Below are 14,364 nucleotides of genomic sequence, written 5' to 3' on the forward strand. Positions count from 1 at the left end.
GTCTGTGGTGGGTGATGTGGCCCCTCTGGAGCCCTCATACAGCCCAGCTCTGATCTCTGGAAGAGGAGCCAGCGGACGATTTTGTGCTTCTGAGAATGGGAATCCAAGGAGTCTCATGGTGGTTGATGGATGCAGCAAAGCTGGCATGGGTTTGCCTTCCATGCTGGGAAAGGTTGGCTGTTTTGAAACAGCAACAAGGTTTGTGTCAGTCTGGCACCTAAAACCAGATGAGTGGCAAGTTTTAGTGACGATGGGATAAAGATTTTTCTTGAAGCCGTTCAGCGGTTGTCCCTTTAATGTTCAGCTAAAGTTGCAGCTTGTACCTGGAAATACCCTTTCAGCACAAGTGATAGACCAAGGTGCTCTGCAGTGTGTAGTTTGGGAACTTGGTAATTTGCAGTTTTAAAGAGAGCCCATTGCTAATGCGTTTCAAACCTGCTGATGTAAGGAGTAGGTTTGATTTTTTTATAGCTGGTTGGATGTGAGAACAGAAAGTATGGGTAAATGTTTGCATCTGAGAGAGACAACCAGTGAGGAGGTACTGGAAAGGAGCTTGAGCTGTAGGAAAGTTGTGTATGGGAAAGAAACTGTTAAAAAAGAGGAGGAAAAGTGGGCCACAGCTTCCAAGATGACTTTGTGTGACAGCTCTGACTTACAGGTGAGGGCTGGATGTTTGGTATCCCCTCAAAAACCTGTAGACTTGATTTTACGGCTTTGCAAAACATCTATCAATCAGAGTAGACAGGGAATGTCCCTGCTGCTGAAGTGAGAACCTGGAGCTGCTAAAAAGTTACCGGCTGAAAAAGCAGTATCTACTTACTGGTAATAGGTAATAATACAAAATTACTGCGTATTCCTGTAAGTCGTGGTTTGCTCAGTAGCAGAACTGGGATAAGAGAGCTGTAACCAGCTGGTGTCCTGTGCTGGTGGAGGCTCGGGCCACGTTTGGTGGATTTGAGGCCACTTGGTGTGGTTGCTGGCTGCACTGCTGTTGGTTGTGGGTAATAACTGCATTGCAAATGCCTGCGCCCCTCTGTTCCCTCTACAGTTATGCTCTGGCAGTGAATCAACTGAGTAGTAACCAGGGCAAAATGTATTTTCTGTCCCCTTTTCCTTGGTATTTACAAGAGCCACAGTGGACATATGGAAGTGCAGATCGGGTAATAATCATCATTGACTTACCTGGGTTCTTCACTGCTGTGTGTTTCTGTGAGCTATAGGGCCTGACCTTGTTTATTAACGCTAGCTTCAACTTGCAGTATTCCTCTTTTTATTTTTTTTTCAGTTAGCAATACAGTTATACAGTGCAGAAATAAACCCAACTGGGCAACTCTGGAATTTTGAGCAATGTCTAAGACAGGGGTGTGTGCGCAGGTTTAAATAATGAATTTAAACAAGCTTTGGATAGCTCAGTGTGAGAAACAGAAGTTTTCCATATGCTGGTTTTTTTTCCTGTAAGGACACTTTCAAGATGCTACCAGCTGTGGGGAACATTTGGTAATTATTTTGAACATGGGCTATGAGCTGCTGTTAGCTACAGGTATAAACTCAGTGGTAGATTCTGCCTGTACCGTGCTAAAGGTGGGGAAAGAGGAAACAAGTCTGGGTGAGTTCCACTTGCACCTTGATGTTCGAAAATCCTGTAAATAGTGTCTAAAGCGCTCAACTGCCCTACCTGTCTTCTGAAAGTGCTCTCTCAGCAGTGTGAGGCCTAGGCTTTAGTGTAAGCATTGGCAGATGTTGCTGGTCTGGTTGTGAAATGTTTAGCAAGTGTACGCCCGACAGTTTGTGAGTGTGTGTACTGTTTGTGGTGTGTATCAGCCTCTGCCTGCAAATGCCTAACTCTAGTCAGGAAAGCAAATAGGTCTGACTTACTGGACAGCTTTATTAGAAAAGGGGGAAGCTTTTGGTTTCTCACAGTGCAGGATGTAGAATTTCAAAGTGGAGTTTGTGCTGTTCCTCCGGGCCTTGTTCCCACTTGCCTGGAGAGCACCTGAAAGGGACTCCTCTTGTCAGAGGATTTCCTCCCATCCAGCAGTGTAATCGCTTATGGTTTTCTCAGGCCTTAGACTAACCCTCCTAATCTGTGATTGACTAAACCCCTTTAAAACTTTCCGCTTTGCTGCATGGATGGAGGGGATCTTACTGTTGGCTGTCCCTTCAGTGGCTGCTCTTTCTGAGCTCTAGCACAAGTAAGACCCGTGTAGAAGAGGGAATGTTGCATACTGACCTGGGGAGGTACCCGCAGTGAACCTGGGTGTGGGGAGGACTCTGTGCTTCCTTTACAGGTGGACTTGCAGGTTCATGGGTTCTTAAAAACAATTAAAAAACTGAAAACAATGTTTCTAAGCTGTTTGCATTCCCTGGACAACGATGGTTTTATAATCTGTTGTTACACTGGAGCTTCATGTTGAGTAGACCGTAATGGCAGTGATCTTTAACCTGGCCACCTTCCACGTGAAGGACGGAGCCTGCAGCAAGTCCTGCTCTCTGCTTAGACCAAAGAGGAGCAGAATCAGATGGAGGAGCTGGTTGTGTTTGCTGCAGCAGAAGGAAATCTGAAACATGTTGAAATTTTATAGTGACCACAAACAAGGCATCAGTATCTGGAGAAGATCAGTGACATTTTTGGCTTGTCAAGATCATTTCCATCCTTTCTACCTGGCTCTGCTGCTAAGATAGAGAATAAGAGTTACCTTGTGCGGGGAAGCCTTGATTTCGTCATACCTGTGTTGCTCAGTGTATTCTACAAGCTGTAGTATGTCTCCAGTCCCCATCACTCCACTGCTTTCCTAATCTTCCCTCTGTCGTAGGTTAACTTAAAACAACTGGTGCATAGGAACTTCCGCGTGTTACAGGCAGCTTGGCTTCAGGGAGTATTAAAAGCCATCAATCTTGTTTCCCTTTTTAAATCAGTGAGCATTTTGGAGGAAACAGGTCTTAATGGAAACTTCAGGCTCTGTTAACGATGACGCTGGTGCTGAATGGCTACGTTTGCTGGCTCTGATTGCTCTTTTCCTCAACTATTTTGGCTCTGCCATTTCTCCAAGCAAACTGGTATGAGGAAGGGTAAGTTTGGGAACAGTGGTCTTGGGTGACTGTTGTGTTAGGAGGTAGTCTTCCTCTTTTAGCTCTAATTTGTGGTGTCCCATGGCAGGCAGAGGAGTGTTACAGCCTTGTTGATTGCTGCGCTTTTTGGAGGCAGGGCATTAGGAGTCTGGCCTTGTGGGGAATAGCAGTTTTTAGCACAGTACAGAGTGGAACTATGTTTCGCAGCATGACTAGAAGGTTTTCATCATCAGTGGAGAGAAACCAGCCTCAGACACTCATATAACCATAAGTCTTTGACCTTCTTTTTAAAAGGCCAGTTAATAGAATATGAAGATGCCTGATCTCCTTAGTCCACTCTTTTTGGCTAAAACTAAGTGCCTTGAAACTAAATATCTTTTAACTTGGAAACAGTGACTTGAACGCCTGAAGTCAATGCTACTCGAGATAAATGATGTGCAGAGAAGGGTCTGTCAGGGTAGAGGAGTGGCAGGTCCATGTTAATTATTTTTGAGGTTTCTTTGGAGGTGGGTCCGTGGTCTCAGAATAGCATTATGGTTTGAAGCGTTTATGTTATGTTTGTACAAATGATTTGGTGGAGTATTTAAGATAACCTGGTTTGTATGTTAGGTTGGACAAACATTTCAAGCCATCCAGAGTTTCCAGTGTGGTGATTCAGAGGGGGATTGTGCTGGCAGGGGCCACAGCTTCCCCTCTGTGGGCTTAAAAATAATTATTTAAGAGGTATTTCCTCCTTCCTATTTTTAAGCGCCTAATGGAGCAACAAATATTAGCATCCTCTAAAATGGGTGACGGAAAGTGGGAATGACTTCTGCAGAGTGCTAACAGGGGAGAAATCAAGGTGCTCCCCTCCCCTGCTCAGCCAAGCATTGCTTTTTTCAGTGGGATCTGGATTTTTGATCTTGGATTTGAAAAGATTTGTGCTCTTCAAACTTGTTAACAGTTTATTAACAGCTCAACTCTGTGGGAACTGCCTTCTTGGCAGAAGGTGGGAGAAGAGGCTGTTTCTGAAGAAAACAAATGCTGGTGAAAACCTCTCTGAGCAGCTGAGATTGGTGTGGGCTTGTGGGAGTGAGAGTAGAGCATTTGGATCTCTGAAAGGGCTTGAAAGCAAGGTGAAGCTTGTAGCACAGGTAATATATGTGTTACATGCAGAATTATGACGTTGCTGTCCACAGCATCTCGCCAGAAAGCTGGTCAAGACCTGAAGATGAGTATGTATGTGACAGCCTGACTTGCCAGCTATCAGGACAGCAGCCGCAGGCAGCGCTGGAAGTTAAATGCATCTCTCCTCTGCATTCGTTTGTGTTTCAGTTTCCTTTCAAACATGTCACAGCCGCTTGATGATGAGACAGATTTCTGCCACTACCTATCTCACTGAATTCCCGTTTCTCTTGTCTTGCTCAGGTTCCCGTGGAGCACTGCTTGCTTGCATATCCTCCTTTTCTTCAGCTACCTGCTTGGTCTGTGGTGATCCCTCCCAGAGACCTGGCTGCACTTGGGTCACTGACTAGTCTTGGAATCTCTGTTCCTTATGAGCAGTTCCATGTTCTACCTTTGCTGTCTTCTCCTTTGCTATTGTAACACCATGTGTGACTGTTGGTTCCCTCTCTTGACTGTGCTGTACCCTTGCTGTGCTCCTCAGCAGCCTCAGCCCTGCCTGCTGCCTGGCACTGCTCTGCAGGCACACCCCTGCCTTGGCACCTTTGCCTCCTGCTTATTAGATCTTGTTCTTGTGACATCGTGACCATTTCTGTTCTGCTCAGTCTTTTTTTTTTTTTTTAATTGTAGATAGCTATTGGCTGAAAAAAGGAAGGATGAACTAATTCTGATGCCATTCATAAAGGTCTGTTCATTTGAAAACCAGGTTTTTAACATTTTGTTTGAAACCTAGTGCAGATGGTGAGGAGCTTCTTCTGCAGCCCTGCCTGTTGAAGGTGTTCTGGGTTTGTTTGGCTGGTTTGCAACTGTTGAAAGCTTCAAGGCTGAACACTTACCTGGTTTCTAATTGTAGCAAACTGCAGTATCAACCCGAGTTCAAAGAACAGTTGATTGCCCTTTTGATCTCTATGCTGCCTGGTTGCTCTTGTGTTCTCTTGGGTTTCAGAAACAAAAAATGGTACCTCAGCGTGATTAGGTGTCTGCTTTGAATGAATACTACTTTCCTTCCTTTTTTAACATAAAAAGACATCTTTGTGATCTGGTTTGTGTTGTTTTTGTTTCATTTTCAGCCCCATCTGTTTTGATATGATTGAAGAAGCCTACATGACAAAATGTGGACACAGCTTCTGGTAAGATTTTTTTTGTAATGCACAAAATGTCTCTTACAGTGTGTGTGCACTGATGTTGTTGTGAATCCCTTTCCTTCTGAGTTTCTGTTACTTTTCTGTCTTCTGTCCCTGCACTGAAGACGTTAAAATAAAATTTTAAAAGAAGGTACTAGTTAGATTTTAAAGAAGTCTTTGTGTTTAAAACAAATGTTGTGCTACCAGTTTTTTCCTCTGTAAAGAAGAAAAGTCATAAACTGCTGGTAGCATCCAGTGCCCAAGGTCAGACCAGTTTATCACTTTGCTTCTGTTGGACCCACCCCAGTGAAGGTCATGGGAGTGAGCGCTGGTGTTGGGAGATCCTCCTGGCCTTCGTGACAGGCCATGTACAGTGACTCCCATTGCCTACGTTGAAGTGACTCCCGCATTGCCTATTGCAAGGTAAACATTTTGAGAGAGGATATGCTTTGGGCTTGTTTCTGTTGTATGAAATTGGCCCAAGATCCACTTATTTTTCAGTCTGTTATCTCTGGCTGTCATGAGGAGTTGTACTTCGCTTGGAGAAGTACAAGAACCCTCTGGGGCAGGTGTGGAACTATCTGCTGCCCCTCTCAACTAGGGTTTGGAATGCGTGTTGGACTGTGATATTTTAATGTCCTGAGCACATTATACTTTTATGGTGTCTGTCAACTGGAAACAAATCACCTACCTTTTACCAGAAGTAGTATTTCAGTAGCATAAAGCACTTTCTCCAGCAGCAGATTCAGTTAACTTTCAGAAACTTTTTGACCTGCAACAGGTAAGATAAGAGTTGATTTTATGCCCTCTGTAGTAACACTTTATCCCTGTGATCTGTAACTTTTTTTTTTAAAAGCCCAAGATGAGAAGCATTCAAGTATCTTTGTTTGGAGAGAACAGAGTAACACTGTCGTTGCATGATGTTCTACCAGCAGTTGACATCAAGCTAGGGTCTTGGTGACATGCTTAAATCTCATGCTGAAGTGCATCTTGTCGTTACTCTGTCTCTCTACAAACTTGACAGAGAGCACTTGTGAATTCACTTCTGGCAAGAACTACAGCTAGGAGGTCAGGGGAAGTGTGAGTGGTTGGTGGAAGCATTTCCTCTGCTCAATTATCCAAAATGTGTAATAGCTTCTAATGTCGCTTGCCAAGTATTTGGCTAATCCAGAAGAGTTGCTTCTGAATAATGCAGTCTGTTTGTTAGCCCCTACCTGTGGAAGGGGGATGCGAGTTCGAGATGGAAGCGTGGCTGAAGTATCCGTGTTGCCACAATCCTCAGGAAAGCAAGAGTGAAGTATATAAATAGTTTTTGTAATCTTTGCCAAGAAATTTTGCTGTCTTTCTACCGTAGCACGCTCTGAGTTAATACTGGCACGTTTTGGCTCCACTGTAGGATCTTGGCCACACAAAGTACCTTATCTAAGGTTGATATTATTTACCTTGTGCTTATGTTTCCGTTCATGTTGGCTCACTTGTTTTGTTCCATTTTTCTTGTTGTTTCTGAACAGCTATAAATGTATTCACCAGAGCTTGGAGGACAATAACAGATGTCCCAAATGCAACTATGTGGTGGACAACATAGACCATCTTTATCCCAACTTCTTAGGTGAGCTCTGGGCTTGCTTGCACAAGAAACATCTCGGTTGTTAAGGAAGGCGGGCACTTAGAAATTTGTCCTATAAATAACCAGCTTCTGGGTATTGAAAATAAAATCCAAATGTCAGCCCTTTGGTCAACTGTGGTTTTTATTGGAAAAAAATGAAGTGGTTAGTAGTATAAATTGCTAATACTTTGCTGCCTCCAGCAGCTCTGTATACTGAGTTACTGTAGTGAGGCTGACTTGCTGCTGTTTGCATGCTAAGAAAAGCAAAGCGAAGATGTTTTTCTGATGGCTGGAGGTTTGCATCTCTTATTTACTTTTGTTGTCTTGCGCTGTTGTCTGTCTAATAATCAAGAACATGCCCTGTTTACAAAGCACGGGCGCTGAAGGGGGAGGCTGTATTACATATTGTGCTGTTTTGGCTGCTGCAGTGAGGTCCATGTGATGTAAGTATGTGTAAATTAGATACAGAGAAGCTATCCATACACAGACCTATGCAATCCTAACTGATTGCTTCTTAAACAGTAGAGCAAAATGTTCCTGACTGGAAATAGAGTTTGAAACTTTGTTATGGGGATCGAAGGAAACATGTTGCTGTGTGAAATATCAAAACTCAATTGTACTGTGCACCTGCCTTCAGGGGGTGGAGGGCTGTGGTGGAGGGGAGAAAAGCTTGTAAATGTGTGTGTGAAGGCTTGAAGTTTTCTTTCACTCTTCACACCAGACACTAAATTGATGTGAAATAAAACTGTAGCAAAAATATATCTTTAAAAATGCACATGGTGATTAAAGGAAAACGTTGTTCTCTTCAGCTGTGCCTGTTTTTGAGCTGTAGTAAATTATATTCTTCTGTGATACACTTCTGCTTTGGAGTTGGAAAACTTTGTCAAGGAATTGTTCTTTGTCAAAGGAATTGTATTCCTTGACAAAAGAAGAAATTGATGAGGAAAAAAAGCAGGGAAATCTACAGTTTTAATTACTGATAATCTTACTGTGGAATTAATAACTGCAGAAAAACTATTGAGGTAGAATCATACTTGTTTTAAATCAATCTTTGAACTTTAAATCAATCTCTTCCCTGACATTTATGTTTTTTAGTCAATGAACTTATTCTTAAACAGAAGCAAAGATCTGAGGAGAAAAGACTCAAATTGGACCATTCAGTGAGTAGCACCGTATGTTCCAACTTTTTTACTTTATTTAATGTTTTTGTGCAGCAGTTGTGTCATTATGTGGTTTGATTTAGAAGAAATTATGCTGTTGAGTTGATGCTGTAACTTGCTTTAGGAGGAAATAATAGCAATATCAGTGGCGCTAGATCCCTTCAACCTTGGTAACTCTCGTTCTTCCTGCTAGTGTTATGTGCAGAGACAAGCTGTGTTAGTGTAGCTAAGTGTCCTGTGATGTGTTTGAATATAACCTGGGAAACTACCCGTGGAAACACTTGTTTAAAGGTAATAATTTTCATTCAGTGTTGGAAATTACAGCTATAGCAAGAGTAATGGATGATTAGAAGTTCCACAGGCTTGTCTGATCATGTGTGAGAAGCTGAGTTTACAGAGAAATAAATGGGAGGAAGGCTAATACCAACCACAAGAGGGAGAAGGATGCATTCAAGTGCTGGTGTTCTGATGCTGATCCCAGATAAAGCTGCCTGGATATCTTCTAGAGCTGCTTCTTGTCACAGAATCAGAGCATGATCTGTGACCTCAGTTCATGAAAGACCCTGTACAGCAGCAGTGGATGCTCTCGTACGTTAAGATCAGAAAGAATATATGACATTAACCAGGAAACTTGCATGTTTGTCTTGCTCTGTCTGGATTCCTTCCTTGGCTTCTGCAATTCATAAAAAATGTTGCAAAGTAGCGTCAAAAATCATGGAGACCCTGTTGTTGTCAGTTAATAGCACTTCAACAGAGAGGGTTTTTAACTTAGGGGCTGTGTTGCAGAAAGCAATGCATTTGGTGGTCGTGTTTTAGGAAAGAGCATGCTTTAAGAATTCATTAGCTTATTCACAGTGAGAGTTTATATTCAATATAAAATAGTCCTATGCCGTATTCAATATAAAATATGCATGAGCCATACCTGGTTTAAAACGCATGCAGCTGACCTGAAGGCAGGTACAGTAACTTTGGCAGCAAATAAAAAATACTGGCTTCTCCAAAAAGAGAAAACTAGCTGTTGTACCAGCTCCTAATGTGCCTGTTGTCCTCTTGTATTACTTTTGATATTAAGAGAAGTCGTTCAAGGCATGTTGCAGCAAATGCACTGCTTCTTGGTCATGGACTGTCTCATTAAGAAATCACTTTAAGGCGTCTTTGAAGCTTTGTGAATAGTTCAGCACTATTACATTTAATTAGTACATTGTTATGTTAAAGTTTGTCTCAAACCATGTTGACTTGCTTAAAAATTACATTCTCCCCCCCCCAATTGTTCCAGAATGAAATTGAGTTTTTTGCCTGTGTTGCCACAGGTTCTGTTGACAGTTGTGTAAAAACTTAAGCTGCGTGTTCTCTGTGGATGTTTCATGTTTTATTTGTCTTAATCTAGTAAATAGAAATAGGCTAAAGCCTCTGAGGAAATGTCTGGTTTAAACTGGATGGCACTTCTAGGTCTTGCAGATTTAAATATCTTGATCATAGCTTTTATAGAGCAGACTTTTTGATCCAGCTTCGTGTCTTAAAAGGCCTAAAGACCTTTCAGATGCTGCTGTTTGTTCCTGAAGCTTTTTGATGTAAGGCAATATTAGCATTAACCTATTATTCAGGCTTTCCTGTGCTAAAAGATTCCTTTTTACTGACAAGAAGAGCAAACAGCCTGTAGGGAAGAATGGGCTGCATGGGAGTGTGCTGGCTCTCTAAGGAGTCCTCCTCAGGAAGGAGTGAACAAGAGCATCACCCTGATGAGTTCCATTTTCTTTCCTGCTCTCACGTTTCTCATGAAATACTCTTAAGTGGAGTAGCGTGGGAGGTGAGAATAGAAAAAAATCTGATACTATCTTCTTTCATTGGAATTTAGCATGAGGGCTTCACCTGTTACTTTGGAAAAAAAATTAAAAGGTGTTTTCACTTAACAGCATTTCAGATAGATGTAATCCAGCTAAGCTTGGATGAACACGGGTTTTTTTCTTCGCATAGAAACATGTTTTCAGAAACTAGGGCACAAATCAGATAAGACTGTGGCTGAGAAATAATCTCTTCCTAGTAGCGGCTGTGCTCTCATAAAGCACAAATCTTCAGAATAAGATAAGCAGTTACACAGCAGGACGGAAGAGCTGTATCCTGTGTGTGTGAGAGTTGGGAATTCTGATTCCTGAGAATTGGTTTGAAAAATTTTACAAAGGGATGAAATACTGCCGTGTAGCTTTTGCTGTCTGTTGCTGGATATAGCCCTGGATGGCTTGAACTCACTGTCTTCTCCACCATCTCTTGTTCTTTTCTAGAATGGCCATAGGTGGCAGATAATTCAAGATTTGTTGGGGACTGATCAAGACAATCTTGACTTGGCCAATGTCAACCTGATGCTGGAGCTTTTGGTGCAGAAGAAGAAGCAGTTGGAAGCAGTAAGAAGTTTCTATTGGCCTATTTAAATGGATGCTGTTCTCTAGTCAGAAGTTTTTCCTTTTCATGCTTTTATCTTCTTAAAGTAGGATTCTGTTGCTGAGTTAGTGGCTCAGAATTTTTGTCTTCTGTTTTGGTGTTGAAATTGGCCTTTGTAGCAAACTGACGTTTTGACTGTAGTGCCCATAATGTGCTTATAGTGTTGTTGCTGGCAGGGTTGTATAGATGAGCAGGGAAAGCTGAAAAGGATAAGAGAAAGTGGCTACAGCGGAGAAAGGCATATGGAGATGTTGGCAAATTGACTGTTGCACAAGTAAATATCAGATTTTTCTTGGTCATAAGCACAAAGAAGTCCAAAATATGGGTTAAGGATATACTCAATGAAGCTGTGGAAAAGAAAAAAAAAACACCTTTCAGTTTCTTCTGGAACTCATAGAACTCATGTGATAGTTATCTCTAAAGGGTTTTTAAACATTTAATTCTTGAAAGGAAAGTTCAGATGTCTTATATATGAGACTGGTGTGAAGATGGATACAATATGAAACAAGCTGTTCCTGTGACTTATCTGCAACGTACCTGGTTTGGGACAGTGCTCATGTACTTGGTCATTCTACGCTGTTGGTCTCAAGTGATCATTTTCCAGTTAGGAGAGCCAGACCTACTAAATGAAACTGGAATACAACATCTGGCCCAGTGAACTTTGGGTACGAGGGTGGATTTCGATGGTGCTTTGAAATGGTTGAGGAGAAGTTGGATTGGGAATGACTTCTTGATTTTGCAAGGGTGAATAAGATATTTACACAAGTTGTGGTTCTGATGGAAAGGAAATAACCCCAAAATATGTTTACTGACTGGAGAAATCCTCAGCAGCAATCTCTTTACATAAACACAAATGTTAATTTTGAGGGGAGGTGTTTTTATATAAATACTTCATGCTTTAGTACATTAATCACAAAGTGAATGCTAATGATCTTCCAGGGCAGCAGATGAGTCTGTGAAGAACCTGTATTCCAAACTGATTGCAGATGCAGTAGCCAAAACTGAAAGGCATTTCAGCTTATTACTGAGTCTTTCGTAACGCACAGCCAAAAGCTGTTATAAGGATTTCTGCCTTCGTGGAAAAACTTGTCGTGAACCAAACAAAACCTTAAAGCCCAGGAGGCAAAGTTAAACTACCATCCTTACAACTGCCTTAATGAGCTATTTTCTCTTCTTCACCCCTAAATGAAAGCTCTTTCCGTGCTCAGTGTGAAATTCTGTGTATAAAATTGAATGGTTTTTTTTCTCTTAATATGTCTGGAAGAGTTACACATCCTTATTTACTGTTCCAGGAGTCCCATGCTGCCCAATTGCAGATCCTCATGGAATTTCTCAAAGTTGCCAGGAGAAACAAACGAGAGGTAACTTTGTGTTTCAGTGGGTGCGATCTTTCTTTCCTGCTGGCTGCTAGCAGTCTGTTTCTTTTTAAGTGATGTGTTAGTCTGGCATTATCTCTGCAAAGGAAAAGGCAAGGCATGTTTGGGGAAATCTCAGGCTGGGGACACCACGTGGAAAGGAAAATTAATCTCTTTACATGTGATGGTTTTGGTTTTTAATCACTTGTCTTTCTCTCTCACACTAGTGAAGCATGTGGGAAGATAGAGATTCCTTGCTGTAAATTTACATCAAATTCTTGAAACAAGATTAATTTTTTTCTGTGATGGAAAAACTGAAAGATGGGAAAGGAGTGAAATCGTTACTCAAAATGTTGTTCTTGAGTGTATCAAATGCCATGACTAATGCTGTGTCATAAAAGAATGAATATTCTGTGCCCTTTCCTTATTTATCTCAAAATGAGGAATGTGAGAGTGCTCCGTAATCACATATGTGGTCTTTCACGGTTTTGGACTTACCATTTATAGTATCATGCAATGCATAAAGCCTAATACCAGAAAAATGATTGTGAAAGCAGCAGAAGGACAAGCTTTCTTGGAGGTCATGGTTTCTGATAGAACATAAGACCCAGCAATGTGACTGTAAGGTCAAACTTGAGCCGTGCCCAGGTGGTGGTTGCAAGAGGCCTCGTCCAGAATGGATTGAGGGTCTGGTTATGGAGTCATGCCAAAGCAAGTTGTTTAGAGTCCGTCTGCCCACAGATATCCATGGCCTTCTGACCAGAACCACCAAGGGTAATGACAAGGAACTAACCAAAGGGGAAAATTTGAGTCCAAGATATAGTTGCGTTTGTGATGTATGAGATCTACCAGGCTGGGCATACTATCCTATGAGAAGTGACAAAAATGCTGTTTATTAGGATACCTGAATGTCAGAGGTAAATGTGAGAGCTGAGATTTTACTAAGTGTATCGGTGAAGTCAGAATGGCATGCTTCCACTTCTGAGCCTGTTTAGTATGAAGCATAGTCTTTATTTAATTGTTCTGGGTTGGAAAAAAATGAAGAAATATGTATTATTATTAGCTTTTGCATAAACAGCAAAGACACAAGCATTGCTCGAAACCATTGAGGTATCTGCTGCTTTACTGCAGAACCAGTGCAGGCTCTGCCCATAGTCCATTGGTGCTCCTTAAACACCTGCCATCAGGAATCGGTGCAGCTTGAGGGACCGTTAAGATAGTGGGGAAGTTTCCTGGTAACGCCGCCTTTGTCTAGGGGGTGAATTAGAAGTAGGTGCTTTGGGAGGCTCATATAGAGCTTAGCCAGGGTGCTCTTCCTTGAGTAATCCTGTAGTGATTCAAGTGCCCTGGTGCTCGGGGCAGTACCACAACATTGGTGATGGCTTCACGTTCTCCTCCTCCAGTTGAAATTGAGTTAGCTCTCCCAGAAGGAGGGGCTGTTGGTACCTACTTCAGTTTGCGTGTGCTGAGTGGGATGGATGAAGGGAAGGGAAATTGTTTAGGTTTTGGTTTTTAACGTGCCACAGCACAGTGTTCCACCACTGACTTTGATTTTTTCAATGCCCAGGAAACCTTTCCCCTCTCATCTGCATCTGCTCTTGGCTTGAGTAATGATGTACAAGAACACCATCTCTTTTAAGGCTAAAGAAACTTTAATGTTGCTGCAGATCCTCTGAATATGGCCTTGGGAACATCCTGAAGCCTATTGGAACACACAGCTTATTTCAGATCATTGCTGTCCCTGCTTGCGTGTTCCCTCTGCTGCCAAGACTTCCTCTGATGTTATTTCTTACCTCCCTTTATGTTCCAAAGTGAAATGCAGACTGTCACATCTCAAGAGACTTTTGCGCAGACCTGTCAGTTCTCTCCCTCCCATAGTGGTTAGCGTCTGGCTACCAGTTATTTTGAGGGAAATGGGGACTTGTCAGACTTGCTGCTAGCAATCGTTCTTTAAGACGAGGACTGGTGGGTAGAAGCAATCAAGTTATACCCATAGGGTAAATTAAGCCAGTCGATGTGTCCGTTCCAGTAAGTTGCAAGGTCCTCCTGGTAGCTGGTGGAGTTTGTGACAAGTACTCCTCTCAGGAGGGAGTTTTCTGGTTGGTACTAGAGGAGCTACTGTTTGAGAAAGGTTGTGCCGGTGGAGAAGGTGTATCCAGACGGCAGAAAGCCTCAGGTGCTGGTTTGAAAGCTAAGAAGGGGGTTTAAATGGCCGTTTTAATAATGCAGTAAAGCAGAGGAAGGTTAACAGAGCCAGAGTTTACTGTAGTTTCTTCTGGTGCTGTAATAGGTGAATGTTTAAGAAATAAGGATGGAACTCAAGGAACACGCTGCAACCCGGAATTCTTCTACAACACAGCTACGCATAGCTTTGAGTCAGACGAGCGGGTTTATTGTGGGGAGGAACACTCTCTTTTTGCCTTTCTTAATTCAAACCTTGTTCTAGCAGGAAT

At 42.2% G+C, this 14,364-nt stretch overlaps 1 protein-coding gene across 1 annotated transcript in view; it reads left to right on the forward strand.

The window, feature by feature from the left end:
• Positions 1-4,228: 4,228 nt before the first annotated feature.
• The window catches only part of RFWD2 (ring finger and WD repeat domain 2, E3 ubiquitin protein ligase), a gene marked incomplete at its 3' end in the record, with an annotated part of 90,516 nt that continues 80,380 nt past the window's right edge, over positions 4,229-14,364 (forward strand). The window contains exons 1-6 of the mRNA XM_010140357.1: positions 4,229-4,287; positions 5,301-5,360; positions 6,866-6,963; positions 8,056-8,120; positions 10,400-10,519; positions 11,849-11,917. Of these exons, the coding sequence (XP_010138659.1) occupies positions 4,229-4,287; positions 5,301-5,360; positions 6,866-6,963; positions 8,056-8,120; positions 10,400-10,519; positions 11,849-11,917 (471 nt within the window). The remainder of the gene's footprint in view (positions 4,288-5,300; positions 5,361-6,865; positions 6,964-8,055; positions 8,121-10,399; positions 10,520-11,848; positions 11,918-14,364) is intronic.

This window comes from Buceros rhinoceros, unplaced genomic scaffold (genome assembly GCF_000710305.1).
Source record: "Buceros rhinoceros silvestris isolate BGI_N320 unplaced genomic scaffold, ASM71030v1 scaffold340, whole genome shotgun sequence".
NCBI classification, from domain to species: domain Eukaryota; kingdom Metazoa; phylum Chordata; class Aves; order Bucerotiformes; family Bucerotidae; genus Buceros; species Buceros rhinoceros.